This window comes from Odontesthes bonariensis, chromosome 19 (genome assembly GCF_027942865.1).
Source record: "Odontesthes bonariensis isolate fOdoBon6 chromosome 19, fOdoBon6.hap1, whole genome shotgun sequence".
Lineage (NCBI taxonomy): Eukaryota > Metazoa > Chordata > Actinopteri > Atheriniformes > Atherinopsidae > Odontesthes > Odontesthes bonariensis.
The window spans coordinates 16,783,897-16,807,175 of NC_134524.1; the positions used below are offsets into that span (position 1 = coordinate 16,783,897).

Genomic DNA, 23,279 nt, shown 5'->3' on the forward strand with positions numbered 1-23,279 from the left:
GGATATCACTCCATCTTTCAGTATTCTGTTGTACCTCCAGAGACTTATATGAGGGTCCTAAATTTGTCCTACAGCAAGATAATGACCCCGAGCACGACTTTAGGCTGTGCAAAAACTCTTTAGAGAAGAAACAGACGCAAGGTGTAACATCAGTCATGTCAAGGCCAAGTCAGTCACTCAACCTCAACCCTGTGAATCTTGTCTGAGACGAGGTTGACCGAAGATTTCGAACGGGTGGTCAGCTTCTCTGTGAATGTATTCAGAACACAGGAGGAAAGACTGCAGCAAGTTATGTTGAAAAACTCTCCTCGAGTAAGATTAGAGCTCGCAGAGCTTTGATCAAAGCCAAAGGTGGCTGTTTTCTTTTTCAATATTTCAATTTATTCTCGTTTGCATTTTGTTAAATGTTCAGCTCAGAAAAGGCACCTTCCTGGAGAAAAAAGTCAAAGCGAAGCACCTGTTCTCTTAGGCCCCTTGTGCCGTGGGTTTAAATGTGAATATAAATGGTCTGAAGCAGCTGGTTATCTGTGTCACTTTTCCGAATGTCAGTGAGTCATCTCTACAGTCGAGCACAAGAAAAATCTGCTTCCACGTATCGCGCGCCTGCATCTTTCTCATTACCCATCTCAAGCTTTTGACAGCAGCAAGGCGAAAATGGAGGGGCCCCTCCAGCATCTCTATCAGCGTGTTGACCCCCAGTTGAGTTACTTGTACGATTCTCTCTTAAGGGTAAGTACTGTACTGTAATTGGGATGACTCTGCTCTGAGTGCTCTTTCGCTGTCTCACTCTCTTCTCCACCACTTGACTTGACCAAGAGGTGAACCCATCACACGAGGCAGCAGAGAAGACAGGAAGTTCACGGTCCCACTTCAACGTTATATTTTATTTAAAACCAATGATTAAACATTAAATTCCCTTAAAACCTTTTTTTTTTATGGGAGAGACTTAAGGGAGACTTTACATTTGGTGGCAATATCAAGTCTTCACAGAGCACTCATAATGCAGTTAACCTGGATTACTGTACAAAAGACTGCTGCTTCCTGTTGCTAAAGAGTGCCTTAGGACAGAACATGCTATGAATAGACACAAACAGTGTCTATTCATATATTTATTCTATTTAATCTTTAAACACTTTCTCCAAAAGCCCATTCAAAGCCACATTGAAATTTCTATCTTTCTTAAACTATCCAGTTGGCTTAGGAATGATTTCGTGTTAATCAGATGGAATCTTTCTCTTAAATGTTGCAACAATTGTGCAGAGTGACAAGGTTTAGTTAGATAAAAAGCATCAGAGAGGAGTACAAACTACCCAATTAAAAAATCAATAGCTGCGTGGTCCTCTGAGGTAAACAAAGACAGACACAAACTTGCATGTTGTGTAAGCTCTGTGTGCATTTTAAAGCACTTTGGTTGCGACTGTTGGTACCGTGCACACAGAAATAGGGGTCTTGTTTCTACGTTCAAAGGCACAGCTGTAAGTAAACTGGAAGGCACAGAAACTGTCCTGAAGTTAATTACTGTGGACCTTTTCCTAATTTTAAAGGTACACGACACATGAAAATTGGGTAAACTTTTCATTTGCCATCCAAGTTACTTCCAGTTGTACTTTTTTTATTTTTCATCAGCCTTTTGTTAGTTTCACTACAGAATCATTTTGGTACTCTTTGTGTTCCTTCATCTTTATATTTTTTATATATGTGTGTTTTGGCAGTTTGCACTGTTCACTCACAGCAAGAAGGTCCCCAGTACAAAATCTCAACTCGAGTCTTTCTGTGTGGAGTCTCCATGCTCTACCCGTGCCTGGGTGGCCTCCTCCCACAATCCTAAAGAAAAAGCATGCTCGGTTAATTGGCAATTCTAAATTGCCAGTGTGTGTGAGCGTATCATTGTTTGTATCATAAATCTCTGTGCTGGAACAGTGATGGACTGAGTATAGCCCAGTCGAAGGTGCACCTAGCCTCTTGTTTGATAGTTAATAGGATAGGCTCCAGTCCCCTCTTGATCCTGAGTCAGATAAAGTGTGTATGGAAAATAATCCATGAACTATTGGATGGAATAAAAGTGTAAATTTTTGGTCTATGAATTTATTATTTTGCACAAGAGCAACAAAGTATATTTTTGTCACTAGGGCTGCAGAATAATGCTTTTATATATATTTCAAAGTTCTTTAAAACATATATATATGTATGTATATATATATATGTATTATTTGACTTTTTTTCAGTGCAGGAAATGAAATGCGAGGTTTTGCTCACCTTCTATGTCACGCTGAAACCAGCTACACTACAACGTACTCTCATGAAATAGATAGAAAAATATAAGAAAGAACATACTAAAATATCAAAACCAAAGCAGATTCAACGCAATCTCATAGTTATCTATCACCAATGCTCCCTTTAAAACACAGTAGATGATTCCTTTGGAGCATAATACTCGTAAAAAAACATCTACCCTCTTCTAGGCTTGATAAATGGTTGGCTGGCTGCACTGACAACTGATTTTTCTTACCTTTTTCTTGTAACTAAGTATATGTTTGGCTACCTGTGAGCTGATGTAGAGATGCATGCGATTGTCAGCGTTCTGACCTGAATAAATGTGAAGGCGAGTCAATTGGGAGCTGGTGTTAGAATAAGCACGATTGATGTGCTCACAGCAGACAACCTCAGATCCATCATTGGCTTGTCTAAATTGAGCACACGGGATTACTCATTGTGGACTATACCTGCAGTATAGTAACCTTTGCGGGTCTGTGCTGTACGAGAGGCCACTGCAGAGAGGCAACTGCAGCAATGCACACTGTTGCTGAGCAGACCGGTGTAAGGGGGCTAATTTAGGAAGAAAGCTAGAATACTGGAGTGTTACTGGAGCACATATTAGTTGAATGCAGTGAATCAGACAGACCAGCTGTGTGTCTAGACTGTTAGTGTCGCATTGTAACAGGACAGATGTAGCTCACGCTCATATTTTGTCTTTCACAAAAATACACAGCGGCGCTTCTTTTTCTGGGTGCATTACGAGGCTTTCGAGACATCTGGGATAAGACCGTCCGATACTGGAAATATTTTGTGTGTGTGCACAGATGGACTGAAATGTTCTAGTTCTTTAAATAAAACACAGAAAACAGCAGAGATCCCAAGATGCAAACACTGTTTTAAGAGGAAAGGCAAAGAGGGACTATTTTCCTTGCTTCACTCATATATATATATATATTTTTTTCTCAATTATTCATTCGTGTAAATGGAAGAAACATTTTGCCCGTGGTTGCCTGGAAGCATTTGGTGAGTTTGTTGACAAAGTAACCGCTACACTTCCTCGGCACATCGAGGCTGTCGTGTGTTTGCCACTAAGACTCAATAACTGATGCTAGTTCAGGGCTTTAAATCTACTCCCATGCACCCTTAAGGCTCAGTGGCAGCCAATTCAACTCAGGGTAGAAGTAAAGAATAAAAATAGCAGTTTAGACCAATGCTGTCAGGAAAGACGGAGCTGTGGCAGTCCACACATGCGATGTATTCAAATTTCAGGCTTGATTGTTTTGTATCAAGGAACGAGTAATGGCATTGATACTGGGGCAAAAGGGAAAAACACCAAAAACCAGGAACCGATTATTATTATTTTTGTTTTTTGTCCCCATCAATAACTTTCAACCTGTAATCATTTTCAGTATCAAGTTATTACATTTTAGTGAAACAATGTCAGTGATTTTTTGTTTCCAATGGCATCATTGATCACTGATGGCATTAAGAGATTAAAAGATTTCCCGTCCTCTCCGCGTTGTTGACAAGCGCTCTAACGCATTACAGTCATTAGCATTCAGCTGGCTCATCAATAAGCACTTGGCTGATCCATCAGTCTTCCTCAGATGCAGCTCTGGGGACCCTGCCATGGGTCTCCGGCAGCTCAGACAGAGGCTACAGGGTCACCCTGAATCTGTTGGTCTCCACCTGACACACAAACACACACACACCTGATCTAGTGTTCGTATGCCAGGGAGGTGTCACTGTGAGCTTCTGTTTGTTAAAATTCTTTGTTCACGGTGCTGTAAGTTGTATCAGTTTAACTACATCTGCTTGTCAGCATGTTAGTGCTGGTCAGTGTGCTTTAGTTTGTCATTTTGTGTTGACTTGATCAGTGTATACATGTGGGTGGGGAGAAAAACCATCAAATTTTAGCTGTATCAGTCAACTTCAGTCATGTCTGGTACAGTATTATCATTTCTTTATACATGCTGTGTGGGTGTTGCTCTGTGTAAGTGTCAGGTATGGCGGTGTCAGTGTCAGTCAGCACAACACTATGTGGTGTCAGTGTATGACAGTGTACTCTGATGTGATAGTGTGCCACTGTGAATGACAATGTCTCCACTTAGAAACAAGTGAGCAGTCTCTGAGAGGGTCTGTGTAAAGAAAAGAGACAAGAAAAGACAGGAAGTCAGGAGAGATGCTACAATTCGTCATGAAAGGCTTCTCCTTCTGCGTACTCCAGAGTTCCCATAAGCAGCAGGGCGCCAGTAGTGTTGTCCCTAACACAGATGATGAACGGGTGGTCAGCGTAGAACACCTTGGGCTTTTCTACGTGTTCTTCCTCGAGCTCTGCATCCTGTTTCCCAGTCGGAGACGCCAGCTCCAGGGAAGCCCAGTGAAGGACGCCGGCAAGATGAAGTTTGCCTTTGCTCTTTTCTGACATCCCGGAGAAGTCAGCCATCTTTGGGTCCCAGGCATCAGTCAAGCCCAGAGTAAACAACTGTTTCTGGAATTTGAAAACAGAGAAGGATGGAATTAATGGACTGTGTTTTGAATCGGCTGTCTTAAATCCTAAGGCCATCCAGCTCAGAGATGATCTGCAAGTATATGCAAACAAGCAGCTGCCAGGGCACTGATCAATTATGCACTCAAGGAGACCAAACGATGAGCGGGAGGGAAAGAATATTTTAAAATTTCATGATGCTGTGACACTCAGAAGTGATGTGTGCTGCCCCTCCTGAACCTTCCCACATGGTTAACTGAAAATACCCTCCTAACCAGTGAACGAGTAACTTTTCTAAAGGGGTTTAATTTTCTGCTATAATGTTTATTTAGTTTCTATCTTCAAATTTCAAAATGGAAAGGAGGCTGACAGTTGCCCTTGTTGTGAGCTGGCAGAACAAAGTAGGCGACAGGCAGAGAGGAGACGGAAGGAGGATGCAAAGGATGAATAATTTAAGAGTGATGCCCCGTGACCTCAGCACCTCCTTTGTTTTGCCTCTGATATGAATTCCACAGAAAGTCGCCGCCATGACAGGTAGTTTATCCTCCCATGGCAGAGGGCCACTCACAGTGACAGCCTTCTCCAGGGGCCACACGAGAGCATGTGTTGGTGTGAACGTGTGTGTGGATGTTGCTTAAGGCCACAGCCAGACGTTGCAAAGGAGATGAGAGTGTTACAATAGGGTTTTCTGGCGTTATTCAAACTAAAGCTGACTGAACTCTTTATTAGAACTATCTTTTACAGGCAGATAACAGTAAATAATTTGGATGTAAATAATCTGGTCCTTACAAGGACTTAAAATTAGCCAAATACAATGTCAGATGAGCGATATATGACAAGTTACACTGTGTCATTATCATCTGAACAAAAACTAACCCAGGCAGAGTCTGAAAACTGAATACATCGATCTTACTGCTTCTACAGGAATTAAGAGGGTAAGTAGCAGCCAGGTCCTGCTAATCAAATGCACTCGATTAATTGATCGCCTGCAAGGTGACTTAACCTCTATGGAAGCAGAGGTTTTATCAGTTTGCTGGTCTGGCGCATTCAGCTGTGTATTAACACAATGGTATTAACACAATTAACACAAAAAGCAATTGTTGCTGTTGAACAATCTGGGGAAGGGTTATAAGGCCATTTCCAAAGAGAAATGATTATTCTGAAACAGGAGACATTTAAGGCAGTTGTCTATCTTCCCACGAGTGGACGCCCAGAAAGTTCACCCCAGGGTGAACCAGATTATTTTTTCGTTGTGTATCCATAGAAAAGAAGTGTGATTCATTTTTCACACATCTGCATCTGCTTTTCTGATTAAAAAACTGAGTTGTGGATGCAAGAAGAAATGACTTTGGCTCTATATCTAAATATGAAATAAGTTGAGGGATAAACAGATGTAGGCATCACGTAAAGGGCATTCTTTCACAGGGATACACGTGCCACCTCCAGCTCTAATGCACTTCTATTGTCTTCATCCATTATTCCCCCACTCTTCCTCTTTCCTCCCACCCTCCACCACTGCATCACTGTCTACCTCTGCTGCTCTGCCACTTGTCTGCTGTACCCATTCCTCATCTGCCTCACGTGGCCTCACTTCATCCTATTCTGTTCCGAACTCCGTATTCTTACTCCCCACCTCATTCTTCCTGGACAAATATTAGGTGTTGCGCAGCGATCGTGCAACTTCTTGGTCTTCAAGTATTTTTGCTCCTTGTCTAATGACAAAACGGACACTTGGTGTGTTCCTCCACTTGCTTGAGACAAATGTGCGAGCGAGTTAAAGTTGTTTCCAACTCGTGTCCATCCATCCTCATTCTCTAATATTCAATCACTCCGCCTGCAGAAGTGCTTCAGGTGAGGATCAAGCACAAAATTATTATTATTTTTTTTTTTGAAGCTATGAAGTGTAAAACGTATCCTGCGTCAGCATGATGGGAAACAGACAAAGGATGTAAGAGGAGCCCCACAGAGGTGTGGAACCACATTATATGGGGAGAAAAACCTCTGGGAGGTGCTCTTTGGCTGCCCTTTCTCTTCGACGCACCACATGAATCTTAGATGGAACAGCACTGGGAGGACTGCTGATGTCTCGCTCACAGCTTCCACAAGCTATTTGTCTGTGAGTAAGAGCCACAGGCATTGTCAGTTGGTGGTTTCTTCTGTTTGTGTGTGTGTAGGGCTCACTTGGCCTACAGCAGTGTGATGGCTAACCAGGCCTGAAGAAGCATGGCATCAACCCTCAGGCATGCAGCATCGCATTATTTCACCTTGATGGTTGAGCAAACTAAGTAGCATTTTGGGTATACCTGTGGGGGCTGTTGAGCGGACAGTTTGTGGCAGCAAAGACATGATGTGGCTCCACCTGTGAGGAGCCAGTGAGGATTCTGAAAAGGCATAGCTGCTCTAGTGGTGGCACAAATACATTGAAAAACAAGAAAAAGAAAAAGAAAAATGAGACAAGAAGAACAGCTCAAAAAGGGAGACTCCTGCAAAGTGGTGCTTTTTTTTAAAGCTTCTGCATGTAAACTATGTGGGAACTGGAAAAGAGACTACACACCAACTACAACAACTAAATCCCATCAATAAAAAAGCAGGGATGAAGCCAGGTAGGCTGAATATCAAAAACTGAAACACCCTGTTCATTTCTGTGTTTCCACATGTACTTGTTCAACTATTTCGTCAGATTGTCTTTTATTGTCTTTTTTTATGTTATCTTCCTACAAACTCCATCTTGTATTTATTGCTCTGAGTGGAGCCAGTGAAAATTTACGAATGGTACAATTAAAGGTTTTCGTTTCCATGTTAATCTCCTCGAGATCTCAAACTTTACAGTCCCTGTACAAAATAAGAATCGACTTCCATGAAAACCAGAATCTCTTGGTAATTCTTGCTACAATTGTTTGAGAAAAGTCAATTAAACTTGAAAAAACAACAACATAAAAGTATCCCTCTAAATAGCAAATGACACAGACAACCAAGAAAGAGCCAGAACAGAGGGACAAAAAGTGAGGTTGATCTGGAAATGTTTCTTTAACAAAGATATTTCTATAATTATGCCATTGATTAACTATTAAAGGACCAGGGAAGTATTAAGTATTACTGGGGGCACAGGAAAAAGTGCATTTGATTCTTTTTGTTCCACAATATTCTTTACTTGGATATACAAGCCTGTCCAGGGTGTACCCCACCTCTCATTCAATGACAGCTGGGATAGACTCAGTCCACTTTTTGTGTATCCAGGTCTTGAAACTGCAAACAGTTTCAGGCCACGAGAGGAAAGAAATGATTTTTTTTTTTAATTCTACTATAGCTTTTTTATTCAAACTATATCCAGCTATTTGACCAGCCCCATCCCTGTTTTTAAGTCATGCTGACTGCCGTAAACGCATTTGTAAAGGCATTCCTGGAGAATGCATTAATCTGCCAGACACAAACACAAGCTGACTTGACCTTCTTGCCTTTTGTGTCGTACATGTGCAAAGCGACAGGTGTTAATAAGTGCTCACACGGCAACAGTGTCATCATGGATAAACCTCCCAAATCTCAGCCAGAGGAAGAGTCACTGTGGTCATACTTAATACAGATTTTGTACAGATCCTATATTAAGTACACCAACAAGGCCTTCGTTTTAATCATCGGCGACATGAAAGTGTGCTAATACGGACGCTTTTTTAAAAGGGCAACATATTCTTCACTCATTCATCTTTTACTCAGCATGAATTATTTTTGTCATGGATGATAAAGTTTTTATCATGCTGAAATGCTATTGCGTGTTACACCAACTTGTTAAATGTATTCATTAAGCTTCTATCCTTTCAGGACAAAACGCAGGTAAACAAAGCTGAAGTTGAAAATCGTCAGACAGATGAATAAAGGCTTGGTTATGACCAACAATAAGTCAGCCAGTAAGAATGACTTTGGCGTTTTACATACCATAAAGGTGCCCATGTCTAAATTAAACATATTTTGTTGCTCATTTTACAAGCAACTGTATGTTATAGTGTTATAGTGCAACGCATTAGTTCAGTTTTAGAACCCTAAAATTGTTGCACTTTCACCACAGACATTCAAACTAGAATAATTCCACCAGCCGAGAAAATCACAGCATTAAAAATGACTTTTCATTGATCGGTGTCTACAGCTTCATGGAGATTTGTCGTCTTTAAACGGTGATTACTACAGTAATTTACGGTAAATGTTGACAACCTACCAGCTAATTTAACATCCACAGAGTCACAGTAGTCAAAGAAAAACTAGTTCTAAATTCTACTCTGGTCTGAGGATGTTCCAAGGATGATGTCAGTTTCCTCACAATAATAGTGGATTGATCATTAAAAACCCTCGGGCAACAAACTAATACTTACCAGGGATTTTGATGGTTTCAAAGACATAATCTTCAACAAATTACTGTTTCTATCCCGCATGTGCTTTGATAATGGCTGTATAAATGAGGAAGTGAGACGGTGTGTCTGACAGCTGCTTCAGGCCCAGCAGGAGGGGAGAAGTCAGAGAGAAACTCATAATTTGTTGTTGTTTGTAGTTTGGTTAAGCTAAAAATGGCAAAATTTAGAGGAAAAGGAAGAGATGAAGAAAAGAAAAGGAGAGAGAAGACAGACCTTACTGTGAGTAACTAAATCGTACCACTGAATGCAAAATCTGCAGATTAATTAGCCAGCATTGTGCTTAAATCTGATCCCCTACAAAATCCGGCAGTATTATTATAGCAAACGAATTACACTATTATCACTATATTGATAATCAAGATGTGTTTTAATATTGATACTCATTTGAAACGCGGTTTTTTATTTTTTTTACTCGCAGTGGTAGGATCATTTTATCATTTGTCTGTGAGGAGTAAAAGTAGACAGATACGATTTGGAGCCTCATCCCACTGCTTGAGGGTAAAATACCATGAAGTTAGAGTTCAGGGTCTTCAGAGCAATCAAGATCACAATTTGAAGTCTGTGCAAACCTACGTGTGATGCCAACATCAATTTCTCTATTGCCAGGATTGGTAAAAGGTGTGATCTTAGTACTAATACTACTAACACTAATACGAATGGTGTATTCATAAAAGATCTGCGTGGATCTCAGGAGCACCAGTGCAAACTCTGGCGAGTACGGCCAGCATGTCGTAAGTCCACAGAGACCAGTCACATGGTTTTATGTGTTTTATGAGTCAAGCACCGGGGGGCACACAGCGTATGAAACATTTTGTTGTAATACTGACACAATATCATCAAATGACTGAATAATCAACAGTATTTGTAACTGAAAATGCACATGCCTGAATTGAACACTTTAGCCTAGAGCATCCATCATTAAGCAATAAAGTATTAAAGCAGTGTAAAGGTTGGATTCAAACACAAGCCCAACGATTGGGGGTCAGGTCTCCTCCCTCCCCTCCTTCCTCCTTACATGCTCCATGCTTTGTTTTAATAAGCTAGCGCTACAGAATGACAGTTTCTTATCATCGTGAAAACCAACTGACCCAGACTGGAACAAATAGGTCCAATCGATCCTGGCGCCTACATCAAGATTATAATCAGCCCCATCATGATGACAGACTAGGGGTGAAAATTGCCCTCACCTCCTCTTCTCGTGCAGCTTAAACCTCATGTTCCCTCTGGTTTAGCCATAACAGTCATAAAAATTATTATTTTAAGCTGCTGGCACCTTAAACAAATAGACATGTTCTGCTTAATTCACTGCTGCCCTTAACACTCTGTGTGGGTGGTTTCAAGCATGCAGTGGCATCATCACAGCTCCATTTCATGGACATATTTGATGCAGGCTCAAGAGAGAGAAAAAAAGGAATAAACAAAAAACCTCTCTTTCTCTTACGCAGTCAGCTCCCTGAAGACTTCAAAGCCTCTCCATCCCTTTATTGAGCCTCATCAGCTTTTGTCCTACTTGTTTATTTACATGGGCTTTTACCTCTTTTCCATGGTCAATATGCTGGTGTGTCTCATTCGCTCATTTGCGTACGCACATGGACAGCTTTTTATGCCATTTCACAAAAAAATACAGATGCAAAAAAGAAACCCGGGCTTTTAGTGAGATGTTAAACAAACGGCTATGAAACACATCTGATTAATTCATGTGATGCGGGGCTATGGTAGCTATGTTAAAACAGCTGCCCCTTGACACTGTACACCGCAGAGTGCGCTCTTGTAAATATTTGATGCCCTTTTGACCTCATTAGCCATGATTGAGTGAGCTCTCTGGTGCATGCTCATCTGTCTTAGTCACCAACTGGAGATACAGCCAGAGCTGAGCTCAAGTCTGGCTATTAGTGTGTGTGTGTGTGTGTGTGTGTGTCGCCTGGTCAGCAGAGGATCAGAGAGAGAAGGTGGTTAATCGGTGACCTCTGGTCCGGGCTTGTTAAGAGGGTTCTTCGTCTCTGGCTACAGACCCAACACAATGTGCCCTTTGGAGGAAAACACTACAAGAGATGGAAAGCAAGAAAAAAATTCTGAGGCTATTCATAGTTCTTTTTTACACTTTCCACCTTGTCCCCAAGCAATCATTGACCCCCCCCTCCGTCCTCCTCCACCTCTCCGGCTCACTTTCCTGCCGAATGTCACTTGTATTTAGGTCAGCAGGGCTGAGGTACACTTGCTCGGAGATAGAGTGTTAGAGGCACATGTGAGACCTACAAAAAAGGATTTAGATCCCTGCGACTGATATGACAGAAAGGACAGAGGTGAAGGGGGAAGTGGGTTCAATGGATGTGGCAAATTCTCTTAACATGATTCTAAAGTGCATGATTTCGTTTGTACCTACGTGCCATGCACGCTGGACACAAGTGTTTGAGGCTACCCCCCACCCACACACACACACACACACACTACTATGATCATCTGTTTGTCCAGATGCTGCTCTCTAATCTCAGGAGTCTGTGGCCATCCCAAGCACTGACAGACAGAGTGGTAAACAGTATTAACGCACGGTGATGAGCAATTATTTGCCTGACCCATTTGGAAAAATGACCATCAGAGAACACATGGCAGGCTGTCACTGGCCAGAGGGGCTGCATAGGCCGAGGAGATCGGAGTGGGCAGAGGCCTCATTCAGGGTTTTGTCCCTCTCATAGAGATTCCTTAAATGTGCTTATTCCTTTGAGAGAGCAAACAAAGGAAGACAGCTTGTTATGCGTCAGACAATCAGGGCCCAAAAGAGAGATGTTCTTATTCATAATTTGATTACGTAATAGAAACACTGTACAACTACTTTCAACCATTTACAAAAGTGAACTTCTTTCTTCGGTCTGGCAAGCCCTCTTGCAGAACAAAAGAGGATTTGTGCAACAGCGTGTTTTCTGCTCTTTCTCAGGCGGAGCCATAGCCGTGTCAAAAGGAGTTGTTCCAAGCTTTAGTACTAGATTACAGCCTTCTCCCCAGAGCGTCCTGACAATGTTAATGTCAAAAGCTTGTTCTTCAGGGCATGGCTGGTAGAATAACATGGCAGCGCAGCTCTACAGAGATGTTTGTCAAACTAGAAAGAGGGCAAAGTGGATTTCATTAGTCCATGATGAGGTTATGACATACGTATGGAGAGGACATGGTAATAGGTTCCAGTCAGTGTACCCAGCCCTGAGGAAATGGGTTTTACTGGCATGCCTTCTGTATCTGTCAGGTCCAACTAACTTCTCAATCTTTCTTTTCTGCTTACTCAACCTTTCTGGCTCATCTACATCTGTTGTATCACCAGCTCCTGTTCAGCATACTTCTGGTTGTGTTTAGACTGAACGTGATGAACATTTTAGAGGCAGGGAGGGCATTTAAAAACAACACCATATGAGGATGAGAATGGAAAATGAGCTCTTAAGAGTGTAAATTTAGGTAAGAAGGCATCAATGCGAACTGGAGAACTCAGGCTGCGTTTTTTTCTTTTTCTTTTAATGCTGTCATTTAAAAACACAGTTCCTTAAATTTTTGACCGTTCGCAAAAAAAGTTCCCTTCCTCCCAACTCTGCCAGCCGCTGTGTTCATGTCCATCTCCAAGAAGACTGACAGTGCCACAGAAATAAGACTTTACCGCCCAAATGATTAACATCAGTTAAGCTGTAAAGCAAGATGAGCCAATGCAGACATAAAGAGACAGATATCCGAGTGACAGGATGATGAAAGGTTATAACAAAATACTGATTGCTAATGTTCATCTCAAACTTTCATCTTTTGTCTGTTAAATCAAGCTAGCTGCTGAGCTAAAGTAAAAAAAAACTAGCTAGGTTGAAATATTTTTGGATTATCAGGTCATTGGTCGTTTGGGTGCAGTGTCAGAGTAAATTACTCTGTGGCTTGATGATTCCTTGCTACAATATTAAGTAAAGCAAATGAACTAGCCTGCAATCTTTATCTATTTTTTTTATCTTGTGTTTAGTTTTTTTTTCTACTTTTTCTGTCATTATGTGTTTTTGTACGAGTGTATTTCTCCTGACTTTCAGGCTCAGAGCTACTTGTACAAATGAGTGAAGAAAAGAGAAGGATGCTAAAGGATTGGCTTCTTCAAAGTGTACGCAGGACTTGTCCTGAAGCCATTTGTGTTTTTTTTTTTGTTTTCAAAAATTGTAAAGAATTGATTCTAAGAATGATTCAAATTGTTACTCTTAAAATTTGATAGGGTGTTTTAGCCTGTGTATTTTGTAATATTGTAAGATAGAAATTAACTCCAGTTTATTGTTACGATAAAACTGTGGTTTTATCAACTGTCACCAATTTACATGACAAAAAAGTAACATGACGACTGTCTGTATGCTGTTTCTCCAGTTTTCACACAAACAATGCTTAAAGTCCTGAAGAAATAAAGGAAGATAATCTGTAAAACCATGAAATTCTTTCTACAATGACAACGACAGCAGGATATTCTCATCAGGGTTTCTCCCAGCATGGATCTATCAACTTGTGTGTTCTCTTGCCCCTGTAACAGGAAGTGGCCTTTTCAGATATTCTTCCATCAGCCCAACAGTGCTCAAATCCCCAAGTTAACAGTCCAACACAGCCTCCTCCTTGGTCTGTATGAGCCTTAATGAACTCCATGCACTCACATTAGCATTAGCTGCCACTAAGCTGCTGCCTGTCTGCCTGGCGATGCTTTTGGTCCCTTATCTTCTGACTTAGACAAGCTACCTGCTGGCTTTGGTGGAGACTGGAGCAGAGTGCCAGACTACCAGCTGGGCTAAGTCATAACCTTTGTGCTCCTGCAAAAGCAGCTCTGTGGGATGGCATCTGGGACCCCACCGAGGGGGCACAGGTTATGGTCATCCTCAGGAACCTCATAGCATTCTGGAATCCAGGGTTTATTTCACTGGTAAAAGCTGTGAGATGTTATGTGTGCAGCTCCTCAAGGGAGGAAGAAGAGTGGGAATTGAGTGACATTTGATTTCAACTGAGTCAGAATCTGCACTGATCTCAAAGGGGCACGCCAGGTTTGTGCTGTAGTTACTCAGACATCTAAAAGTGGCAGTACAAGTAGCAGACAGGAAACCAGACAAGGAACAGAGGTCACGGACTGCATGTGGGGTAAAAATATAAAGAAATGACAACCAAGTAACATAGCACAACGTGAAGGCAGAGCAGCAAGGCACAAGGACAAAGAGAGATGACCTGATCAAAGCAAGTGAGGAGGAAGACGATTTATGTATGAATAGAGAAAAAAAAACCTCTTATCAGGGAAGAAAAGGTTTATCAGCAACAGAAACTGATCTGAACAGAAGCAGAGAAGAAAAAAGAAGAGATATGGAAAAGCAAAAGGAGGTGGATGAAGGAGGAGGCGAATCAGTGAGAATGACGACTGGATTGTTATAAGAAAGTGTACAAGGAGAGGTGAAAATGTGTGGATACAAGAAATGAATGAAAAAGCTAAATGAAACTGAGGCTGGACAGGATCCACTTTGTCAAATCCCAGTATAGAAAAAGTCAGCGATGGCCTCTCCCCTGCACATTCAGGCTACATCCACATGAACACGGATACATTTTAAAGCTGAGGTTTAGAGCTAAACTGATCTCCTCTAGATGACCATTGAGTCAGATATCATCTCTGTCCCTGGTAACAAACATCACAGAGGAAAAAACATTAATAAAGACCAGCAATACTGGAATGCATGAACTGCACCAGGGACAAGTTGGATCTATTACTGAAATGATCACTCGAGTTTAAGATGATAATGAAGGCGTACAATTGCAAAGCAGAAAAAAACTGGAAAGTTATGGAAAATGAAAATAGAAAAAAAAAATACAGTGATTCCTGCTTTTATTGCATTGGAAACAGTATGAACCCCGGATGTCTCTAGTTTAGGGTTGTGGATTGCATTTTATTTTTGCTATACATCCAGTTTTGCGTCTCAGGTAACAGGCTGGACAGTCCTTTTTCATCTTTTGTCACACAGTGTCCATTTCCTCCAAAAAAAAAGATCTTGAATGCTGATTGATCTGACCAAATACATGTTTCCACTGCGGGATGGTCTGTCCCAGATGCCTCTGAGACCAGAGAAGGTAACGTCACCTCTGGACAAGGTTAACCTTTTCGCACTGTAAAGTTTTTGGGGCATTTGTGGATGTTACTCAGCATCGCAGTCCCTAGCCCGTGCGCTTATATTAGCAACTAATGAATGACAGGTCTTGATGCAATGCTGTTTGAGGGATTTTTGCCCCTTTCTCTCTGAAGTTTCAATTCCTTTAATCATTTTATGAAGTTATCAAATATAGAGAAAGAAAGATGAAAACCTCTTCTGATATTTCTTTGAGGAACACTGTTTTCAAACGTTTCCATAATTCTCACACAAATCTGAGATTAGGGATCCTCTTTGCCCCTCGAAGACGCGTTGATACTGCTTTTGTACCGAATAATAATTACAAACACTTAATGACATCCCCTGGTCACATCATTAACATCATTATTTATTCTTTTTTTTTTTTTTTTTTAACCTCATTACGAGCCTTAAAATACACCCAATCCCAACTCTTTTGGAATGTGTTGCAGGCCTGAAATGCAACAATGGCTGTATATCAACAAATGAAAAGAAGTTGAAGAGACAAAACATTGAACATACTGGATTCATACTATCTACAAAGATGAAAAAGTCAAAGTATATGTAAGAATCACTACATTTTTGTTTGTTGTTTTCAGCATGGTCTATATGATCCCTACATTTTCTGATTTGGTGTTTATCTGGAAGAAAATGCACACACTCACGCACATATTTCTAAGATAAGACTCACACATAATGCTCAAGTTCTCAAAGTTTTTCAGTAAATCTCTCAAAAGATGTTATTTGCTCTACTAACCTGCAGACTGAGCGTGTTTGTGATGTTTGCCTTAGGCATCGAGATGGCCACACTGGTAAGACTAGTCTTCTGCAGCCACTTTGACAGCAGCTCCAGGGTCAGCAGCTTGTTCAACCTGGCCAGATTTTCAACATGAAAGGGCAGCAGGAGCACAAGGCTGGCCTTACCTCCCCACAGAGGTGCCTCCAGAATTTGTACCATGCTGTCAGTGTCTTCATGGAAACGGTACAAACCTGTAGGATGAGACAGCAGGGGAGTAGACACAGACTTTAGGAAAGATCAGAGTGTCAAGGAGAGGGGCATTTGACTTTTTTAGTGCTTCAGTGTAGTGGTTCTCCACAGCAGTTCTTGTAAGCTGGTTCTCTGTTTTTTCAGCTGTGTCACAGCAATCATCCTGCGTCGCTCGAGTGCTCACTGCCCAAATGAACTCAACTCAAGCAGGAAACAACAGTCCATGTTTAACTTCAGACTTAAAGAGAGTGCAAACTGCTGTGAAATGACAACACATCCCTGCAACAAAGTTTCTCCTGAATTGAAAATGGCATCATAAGTAACTTTAAAATGAAAATAATGCCTCTCTCCAACAACTTTCACTGCTTTCATTGCAAAAATTCCCTCTGCTTTGTTGTCTGAAGACATTACATAAACGACGAAAAGCCTGCTAAATAAACCATGAGGTAGACAGTGATTAATAAGAGGGAAGCAGATTGGAACTTACAGATGTTCACGCATTTTCAGAGTCCTTTTTTTTCCACTGCATTTATTTGCCAGCAGGAACACAACAGAAACAGACTGTGTTTGTTTTTTTACCTGCTCTGTGCATCATCACCACTTTGGTATATTTCCTTCCCAAGAAGACGCGGGGATCGTTGCTCTCCTCACTGAAAGCTCTCTCCCACAGCCCTGAACACACGGAAACATTTTAAATACAGAGAGATTGATGAGGACAAGCTGTGGGACAATAATCAGTGATTGAAAGGGGTGAAAAAGCTGAAAAAGTGGGGATAAAGCTAAGCAATACCACATCTATAAAAAGCATTTAAGCCCCAATCGGTGACCCCACCTTACACTGAGCTTGAATCTTGGAGTATGCACTGCACATTTAAAAATGTAAGCTCCTCACAAAGCTGCTGAGTTGGAGTGCTCGACTAAAGCAGTTATACTGTCCTGAAGGCCGCCATGAACCATTCACCGTTCAACACGTCCTACTTGGCCCTGCTAACCCCCCTGACAGCTGTCAGTTTAAGAAGGGCTGAAAGCAGTGGAATTACTGTCGTAATAACCTCACAACACATTCTCAAAGCTGCTGGTCCATTCAATATCGTGGGGAACATTGGATGAAGCACGGAGGTCGACAGATTATGACTTTGTGCCCATTTTACTCTTTGTGAAGGACATCTAAGGCTGGCTTTGGCTCGAACTAATGATGATGGTCATTAATGATTAATCGTTTGGAAAAATCCCTACTCTCAACACACAATGCTCAGGAACAAAGAGGTCAAATAATAAAACTGAAATGCCTCATTGCCAACGTGAAAGTTTGAGGTTTTCTTATCAAACGCACCGACTGAAGAAAGTGTGCAGCGGCATCTTTTGTTCATATTGTTGATTATTGATCTGATCTGAAGCGCCAATCAAAAGTTGTCACGCTTTCAAGAGACAAATAAGACTAAGTTCTGTACCACTTTTGGCTGTCAGTGGGAAGAGAATGGAAAGAAAAAAAAAAACATTTCTTTCACATCCATAACTCACGGCAGCAGATGTCTCAGTGTGATGAAGGGAGAGCTGCTAACACTGTTAGCATCTATTGTACGGGTTTCAGTTTTGAAAAACAACCTGAGTTTGTCTGCTTCTCCTGAGCCGACCTGGGTTGGATTCACTTGGCATCTTTTGCAGAAATGAAAAGAATTGGGGTGAAATTAAACATTTTAAATAAACAAAAGAAGGGAGGCGATGAATGGCACCCTTAATTTCTTTATACATTTAAAATGGGTGGAATTTACTGAGACAAGCGGAAATATAAATGCAAATACAAGCACATATTAGGTGAGAAAAGAGTTTGTGCAATTATAACAAGCCTGAAAGTCAATATTTGGTACGGCCAGCTTTATTCTTAAACAAACTTTCTTAGAAAAGCTTTCTTATAATTCATTTAAGTAGTCTTCAGATATAGTTCTCCAGGCTACTTGAAGGACATTCCAAAGCTCTTCATTCATCTGCCATAGCGTATTTCTTTAGGCCTGCCAATTCTTCTCTAATCCTCCACTTGGTCAGATCCCTCTCACTTTTGAAGGACACATTGCACACCGAGCTGAGATATGCCACGATTTTGAATAATAGCTCTTTGGCAATCAACTTGTTGGAGCAAAAATACTATTTAATGTCTGTCCAACTGTGTCATTGTTAGCATTTTTCATAGATGCATGAAAGAAGTAGTAATAAATGATGATTCTGTGTGTCAATTTGAGTGAAACAAAGTTCCTAAAGATACATAAGCTGAACGTGTTCCAGATGTTTGTCCAAAAAAACCAGCAGAACTTTTCATTTGTTGGGTGAGATATTCGTGATGCATTGTGCAGGACAGATCCCGTGAAAAGACATACATTTTGTTTGAATTCATGAGAACTTTGACTCCTGAATTCATTTACTTAGTTGTACTAAACATAAATTCCACTTTTATAAAGTTTGATGGCAATCCCAGCAGTGAGTGGATAAAAAACGAGGCCTGAAATATTTCAATATGTTTTCCTTAGTAGGAGTGCTTTCTAAATCTCTCATCACTATTTTTTTCACACTCGAGGAAAAGTCCAGTTGGAAAGATGTACAACTGTTTTCACAGGCTGACTGGTACTCCCTACAACAGAGTAAATCTGGCTGTTGCCTTTTGGTAATTCTCAAATTTCACATTATTTAATTTTCTCACGATGGATTAATAGACCAATCGGGGGTGGCCAGCAGGGGTGGCATTTTCCAATGGAAACAAAAGAAACACTCTGGCTCTTTTGGACAGCAGCCACCGCAAATCACAGCCAAACGACATGCTAATATATGTCACAGGCATTCCCACTGCCTCCTGGAAGAAATACAATCCCACTGGAATTCAAAAACAACTTGCTGAAGGTTACCTGAAGTGGCAGCCATGTTGTTGAAATGATGTCACGATCATGACCGGCGTTCTGCACAGAGCGGTCGCAAATCAAGCAGATTTAACGACCTCAGCCACCTGTAGAATCAGTTGATTGGGCCTGCTTTGGGCTTGCTCTGCGCTGTCTTGTTGAATGAGACAACACTGCAGCAGCAGGCAGATCATCGTCAGAAACAGTGACACGAACGCACAGCTCAGAAATCCCTGAATCACGCACATCCCAAGTCGTGCTATAAATTTAAGGCAATCGACTGGCTCACTCTCCCCCCTCATCAACTTTTGATTACCAGCAGTGTGGTATTTCAGAAGCGGTTATTGGAGGTTAAATATGCAGGGACTTGTTGTTCCCCTTGTTGTTGCAGTGCACTATGCAAGTTTGTCCCTCCTGCTCCTGCTCCTGCTCTTTTCACAATATTATTTTCTTCCTCCATCACTGGTGTGTCTCTAAAAACAAAAACAAAGCCTGAATTAATTAACCAGTGTGGACTGGAAATCCCAAAGCAGGCCTTTACACCCTCCTCCCTCCTTCCCCAATACGTCTGTCAAGCTCTTCCGCTCGCTCAGCAGGCCACTCTCTCTCTTTCTTTGCCTTTCTCAGTTTTCACTTTTTACTTTATCCCCATCTTTTTTACCCTAATTCTTTTTTTTGTCCCCTTCCCATCCAAACATTGCTCCTATTTTATGTCTTTCTATTCAGCCCTTTTTTTGGCTTTTAATGTCTCTTCACAAAAAACATGTTCCACTACTAATTGGCTCCGACCTTCCCCTTCTTTGAAAGTTGTATACAGAGAAGGGAACGGGGTATGGCAAAAAGCTTTTATTTTAAGCCCCCCCCCACCTTAAATAATTAACTAAAGAGAAGGAGAATGAATAAAACCAGAAAAGGGCAGTCTGAACAGGCGCCTGCTCATTGCCAAAGAAATTCTGGCACCGTCTCAGAAAACAATGCATTATCTCACGTTGTAACATCTTTAGGAGCCTGAAATAAAAATGAAAAAAACCACAAAATTGACGACAAAATCAAAGGCAGCTAGGAGGAGCAACAAGCAAACTATCGACCACTTCTAAATTGTGCATAAAAAACTGAAGGAATCCAATTTTCTATAACCTAATTTGTGCCACACAATCTTCTGAATAATCTAATTTGTATATTTCCTCCACAAAATTAATGAATGAAACAATTAAGGTCGCAGAAAACCTAATTTCACAACAGAGTCAAAACATTAAACAAAGAAAATTAATTAAATTGCTTATCACGCCATTGTCTGCCAGAATATGTTGCTTTTTAAAAAAAAAATGTGAGGGCTGTCTATCTGTTTTCACTTCAGCTGCACTGCCTTCATCGGTCTAATAAAAAGAATACCTGCGGGCGGAATAGAGGGAGTAGAGGAAGATAGACACAGATAAGGACGCGAACAGGAGACATGTGGGAAGAGGAGGAGACAGGGGTAGATAAGACACGCGATAAACAAAAGCAAAAAGAGAGACAAATGCCACAGAAAAAAACAAGAGAACCTGAAGGATAAATTTAACCCATAGTAATCCTTTGTGGAGGCTGCAAACAGACAGAAACGCGACTCTCCGTCAGCAGGCATATAAATGATGACTGTGCTCTGAGACGGAGAGAGATGGTCGATAACATTCCAGGAAAAATGGAAAATAAGCCATTTCTATGACTCATGATAAATTGAGAGTTTAATAGAATAAATACTGAACCCCCCCCCCCAAAAAAAAGGGAATATTTTACATTTAATGATATACTCATTCTGCAACAAGAAACTTCTGATGAGGATTAGATGGACATGTCTCAGGGATTCAACTGTTAAATCACAGATGGAGCTGCCGACTGACTCCATCCGTACCAAAATACTCACAACTTCCCACCACTGCAGCCTGCCACAAAGAACCGAGCCGAGCCAAGCTGTGCCGCTGCAGACTTTGGAGTGCTCCAAGCACAGATGTTCGGCATGACACCGAGGGAGAGAGTCTGGACACTTGTTACTCAATTATTTAAGATGACACATCACCCCCCAATGGAAGATGAATAAGCTCTCAGTGATAGACCCCAGAATCATCCTTTATCTGCTGTGTTCACCAGCTGGAGTCCGATGCATGTGCGCACACACACAGACATGCTCCCTGCACACAGGTGGCCATGCTGGCACACAACATGCAGTGGGTATAGTGCTGTGTGAACACTAAAATGGTGCACATGCCTGCCAGATTCACATTCCAGGATTTTTCTCATCCAAATACGGACAGCTTGGATCATTTCAATTGATCTCCCTCTGTCCTAAGGAGCTGCTTTGTTACAGGTCTCCATCCGGTGAGCTGTGCCATTGGATGCTCACCATAAAAAAAAAATTTCATATAAGAGTTGTTTTTTTTAGGGGGGGTTTTAGGGTCACAGTAAGACTTTTTTTTTCTGACACACAGTATTTCACAATACTTTTACGCTGTTTCTACAAACCTTTAAAGTGCAGAGCATTTCCCAGGATCAGAGCTCCAGCTTTAGCCCTGATTTCTGCCTCCAAAGGAGCTCCTTGCAGCACACCGAGGGCAGCTTTGGCCCAGTCATGGAGCTGCTTTAGGTCAGCCTTCGAGTCTCCTTTCCCCAGTGTCTGGTGCCTCAGCCTGAACTTGGTTTGGCTCACCTTTGCATAGGCCTGGCTGACTGCAGGAGTCTGCTTTGTAAACACAGCTGAGGACGTGTGCAAGTGAAAGCCCGTCCCGTTAGCATCGGTGAAGCTCTTCAACGCCCCCGACAGAAGTTCCCCAACCTCTCGTCCTGCTTTGGAGGGTGACGGCACCTTGAGGAGCTCTTGGATCTGGTTGGCGGTCGTACCCACAGAGCCTTCACCCAGTGCTCCGAGTGAGCAGGCCAAGAGAAGAGGGGAGAAAAGGGTGTTTGCCGAGCTCGGGTCAGAGCGGAGGGCCTTGTACAGGCGCAGACCCAGGGCCCAGCTCGGGTCACCCAGAGGTGGAGGCGGGCGAGGTGACGGGCTGGCCGGGGGTGCAGCGTTCTTGGTGGTGTTGGTGGTGCTGCCTTGCAGCAGCAGAGAAATTAGGAGACAAAAAAGTAGTCTGGGCAGCATGGTATACCTAAAGGAGAGCAGAGGAAGAGGAGGCAGGATGAAGATCTGTTTGGACTAGATTGAGTGTGCATGACATGAGGAATGAGGAGAATGCATCCCTCCCCATTAAAATGCAAGCAAAGAGTGCAGCTCCATTCTTTACACACACTCTGACTTGATTTTCTGCACCAGCTTCCCATGCCGATATTGCACCGTTCATATCTGAGAGAAATGAGCACTATAAACAGCCTAAGGGTTCCCTCTTTGCAGTAAAACGCCCATTTGAGCAAACTCCAGAGCCACAGCGGCAAACTTGATTTAGTAAATTCCTCCCCGCTTGATAATTATCTCACCCACTGTGAAAAAAAATCTGCGGGACAATTAGCTCCGATGGAGTCGCCAGAAGTGCTTTCTCAGACTGGAGTGGGTGAAAGAGATACACTAAAACACGCTCACCCGTCTTGCCTTGAAAAAAAAAAAAATAAAACGCGTCATTGATTCTGAGGAGACGGTGACAGGAGCGACGGGGAACATCTGCTGTCTAGTTCAACCCACTTCGTTTTGGTTTCCCTAAAGCCTCCTGACGACAAAACAGAGAGGATAAAAAGAGAGAGAGGCCGATTTGTTTAAATTTACCGTCAATTACGTTCAAGTGTTTTCTCCGTCCGTCGGTCCTTCCAGCTGAGCTGCAGAGGAAGTGTCGGGCTCAGACGTGGCAACCCACGGAGGAAGTTTACCTTTGCCCCCCTCAACTTTTTATTTCAAGACTGGACTTGTTGAGCTGAGAAAAAAAACTTTGGCCACGTTAGATGCAGCCACAATAAAAAAAAAGGCGAAACCCCTTATAAGAACAACATGGTCAGTGCGCAGCGTATCATCGCGTTTCACAGCAGTTCGACTGATCTAAACGTCCAAACCAAGAGATAAAAAAAATGCATTTAAGCCTTCCGCTAAAGAAAAGCGTATGAGGTCGCTTTAAGTCAACTCCAGTATCTGTTTCCAACTGGTTTATGCAGGCTTAATAGCTGCAT

The 23,279-nt window shown here is 41.9% G+C and overlaps 1 protein-coding gene across 1 annotated transcript; it reads right to left on the bottom strand.

Moving 5' to 3' along the window:
• Nucleotides 1-875: 875 nt before the first annotated feature.
• serpinh2 (serine (or cysteine) peptidase inhibitor, clade H, member 2) lies at nt 876-22,963 on the bottom strand. Its single transcript, XM_075451555.1, has 5 exons — nt 22,885-22,963; nt 21,645-22,276; nt 16,840-16,932; nt 16,030-16,262; nt 876-4,747 (listed from the first exon to the last, which is right to left on the bottom strand). Exons 2-5 carry the CDS (start codon nt 22,267-22,269, stop codon nt 4,442-4,444), a joined length of 1,257 nt encoding a protein of 418 aa, XP_075307670.1. The 5' UTR covers nt 22,270-22,276; nt 22,885-22,963; the 3' UTR covers nt 876-4,441.
• Between the last annotated feature and the right edge of the window lie 316 nt (nt 22,964-23,279).

Bases quoted from the DNA above. Each gene is read 5' to 3' on its own strand.
- serpinh2 (XM_075451555.1), bottom strand. From the start codon at position 22,269: ATGCTGCCCAGACTACTTTTTTGTCTCCTAATTTCTCTGCTGCTGCAA. The intron at 16,933-21,644 runs GTTTGTAGAAAC...CCGTGTGTTCAG, and splicing joins AAATGCTCTGCACTTTAAAG to GGCTGTGGGAGAGAGCTTTC. The intron at 4,748-16,029 runs GTTAGTAGAGCA...TTCAAATTCCAG, and splicing joins CAAACACGCTCAGTCTGCAG to AAACAGTTGTTTACTCTGGG.